General features: G+C 39.8%; 1 protein-coding gene across 1 annotated transcript in view; it reads left to right on the top strand.

Moving 5' to 3' along the window:
* LOC102195642 (ubiquitin-associated protein 2-like) overlaps positions 1-2,704 on the top strand; it is a 16,870-nt gene extending 14,166 nt beyond the window's left edge. The window contains exon 27 of the mRNA XM_013914048.1: positions 1,858-2,704. Within this exon, the coding sequence (XP_013769502.1) occupies positions 1,858-1,953 (96 nt within the window). The 3' untranslated portion in view covers positions 1,954-2,704. The remainder of the gene's footprint in view (positions 1-1,857) is intronic.

The following is a 2,704-nucleotide window of genomic DNA, read 5'->3' as shown; positions in this document are numbered from 1 at the left end:
TGGTTGTTGGAAAACTGTATTGAGAACTCTAAATATGTCATTCCAAAATGAGCAGATTTTTGGGCATCTGTGATATGGGTTCCTAAATGAGTACCACAATTTCGCCAGCAGGTATCAGGATTTGTAGGCTTCATTTTGGCCATTATCTCTGGGGTTCTAAAATATCTCATGACCACCTTCCATTTGAATTCTCTCCACAGCCCAGAGTCAGTCACGAGATGGGCTTCACCGAACACCTCTTCCCAGGCGTCCTCTGAGATTTGAGTGCCAGTCTCAGCTTCCCACCTTGCCTTAATATCCAAAGTTGCACTTGTACTGAAACTCATAAATGCGTTATAGAAATTGCTGATTAATTTTGCGGAGGAATTACTTTGAAATATTTTTAGAAATATTTCCTCAGTGGGTGAGGGCTCCAAAACTTGCCTCCATTCTTTATGTTTTGTCAAAAAACTTAGCTGCAGAAATCTGAAAAAGTCAGAAGAAGGAAGCCGAAACTGACCTCAACTGTTCAAATGAGCTCAGGTGCCGATTCCTCACAACATGCCAAAGTTTACGAAGCCCGTTATGTGACCATGCTCTGAAGCCAGTCTTCCACAATAGGAGAAAAACCCTGCTGGGAGGAGAGGCTTGATAAAATTGAAATTTCTTTTGGAAGACCGAATGATTGTTTGATTCTACGCCAAATCTTTAGTGACCCTCGTCCATTCCCCCATATGCACATTTTTAATTGAAATGTTAGAAAAAAAACAGGGATTCCAATGGTCTTTCGCATATTGTCTTCTCAATGTTTAGCCACTGAGTTTCAGACAGATCCCTCACCCATACAGTCAGGGGTCTCATCTGAGCTGCCCAGAAATAATATTTCAGATTTGGAACAGCCAGTCCCCCCTGCAGTTTTGACAGTTTTAATGTTTGGAACTTGATCCTTGAGCGTTTGCCTTGCCATATAAATTTGGAAAAAAGTTTATCTAAATTATCAAATGTAGAGTTGGGAATGTTTATAGGCAGCATTTGAAAAAGGTCTAGAAGTCTTGGCAATACATTCATACGTATACTCTCGATCCGACCCAAGAAAGACAGAGACAGGACATAATTTACATAATTTACTTTTAAACAAGTCTGATAATAAGTGAGGAATTTGAATTCCTAAATACTTGATACCTTCCTTTGGCCATTTAAAGCCAGATGAAATGTTTCCTCCTATATCCATTGCCAATGTTTTGTCAATATTAACTTTGTAACCAGAGAGGTAACTGTATGTACTAATAATTTCTTTTAAATGAGGTACACTGACTGCAGGATTTGAAATGTATAAAAGTACATCGTCTGCATAGATGGACAATTTATGCTGTTCTCCATTAATTGTAAGGCCCTGAATTTCATGTTCATCTCTAATCAGCTGCGCCAGAGGCTCAATACTTACATCGAACAGCAGGGGCGACAGTGGGCAACCTTGTCTACACCCACGTTCCAGTGGAAATCTGGCTGATATTGTTCCATTTACCCGTACAGCCGCCATTGGGTTGGAGTAAAGAATCTGTATCCACTTAATTAAGTTTGGCCCAAATTTGACTCTTTCAAGTGTATGGGCCAAGTATTGCCAGGAAACCCTGTCGAATGCTTTGTGCGCAGAGTCGTTCCTGCAGTTTTAAGGATTTTATTTGGCCTGTCACTATCCATCATCACTGAAAAGTTCTTGATAATTCCTGGTTTTCTCCACTGTTGTTGTATATTTAGAATCTACACCCTCTTGTGTGATAAGTTCAATAGAATAGGGCTGACTAAAATGAATAATATAAGCACTTGAAATGACACAAATTAAACGCATCCACTGAATGGACTTCTTTTTCTTCATAGGGCGGTCCTGGTCAGCGCAGTCAGTCCAGCAGCATGCAGCAGAAAACCCAAGGCAGCAAGTCCAGCTATAGCAGCTCTGCATACTGGACAAACTGAGGAATGCTTCCATATGTTTTTTGGTTTTTTTGTTTTGTTTTTTCTCCTCGTCTCCCTGAAAGGCTGCGTGTGTAAAGCTAAAACAGAAAAACAAACACACTACCCTCACAATGAGCAACCATGGGTTTCGTTGCCCTGCTCCCCCCACCTCCAAGTCCTCTTAAGTCTTTTGGGTTCTCTCTTCCCCCCCCTTTTCAAAATTGGTTGTACATGTAAGATATTTATGTATTTATATATAAATATATATATATATACTGTATATGTAATAGTAGAACATGAAATGTGGTTGCTGCATTTTATTTTTGAAGGACTTTTTGTTTACTTTTTTCAAAACTGCAGGAAAAGATGTTACATTGAGACAAAATGAGATGTTAGTGAGAGAGTGAGTGAAGAAGAAAAACGACCCAAAACTTCCTGGAAGAAACCAGAAAAAGGAAAAGGAGAGAGCTATAGCACTGATTGCATTTGAGGACACTTCAGATGGGGGTGGGGTTTATAATAACTAACTGCATCTGTCTCCTCTTTTTTTCTTTTTATACATGACTTCCTGAATGGCCGGGCTCGTCCCTCTGAGCTTCATTTTGTAGCTTCCTGTCTTTTCCCTCTTTCTTCTCTCCCTCTCCTCTGGAGAGCTGCCTACTCTCCCGGGGTCACTTTCTTTAAAGAAAGACCTGCCCATCTAAATTTTATATTTTTATTTAATTTTAACCCTCATTTTCTCGAAATAAAGTTCTGAGCAGTTGGTAACTGA

This window comes from Pundamilia nyererei, unplaced genomic scaffold (assembly GCF_000239375.1).
Source record: "Pundamilia nyererei isolate P.nyererei 1_Seehausen unplaced genomic scaffold, PunNye1.0 scaffold00006, whole genome shotgun sequence".
NCBI lineage: Eukaryota > Metazoa > Chordata > Actinopteri > Cichliformes > Cichlidae > Pundamilia > Pundamilia nyererei.
Note: the sequence above shows the minus strand (reverse complement) of the source record. Positions and strands in the feature narration are given on the sequence as shown.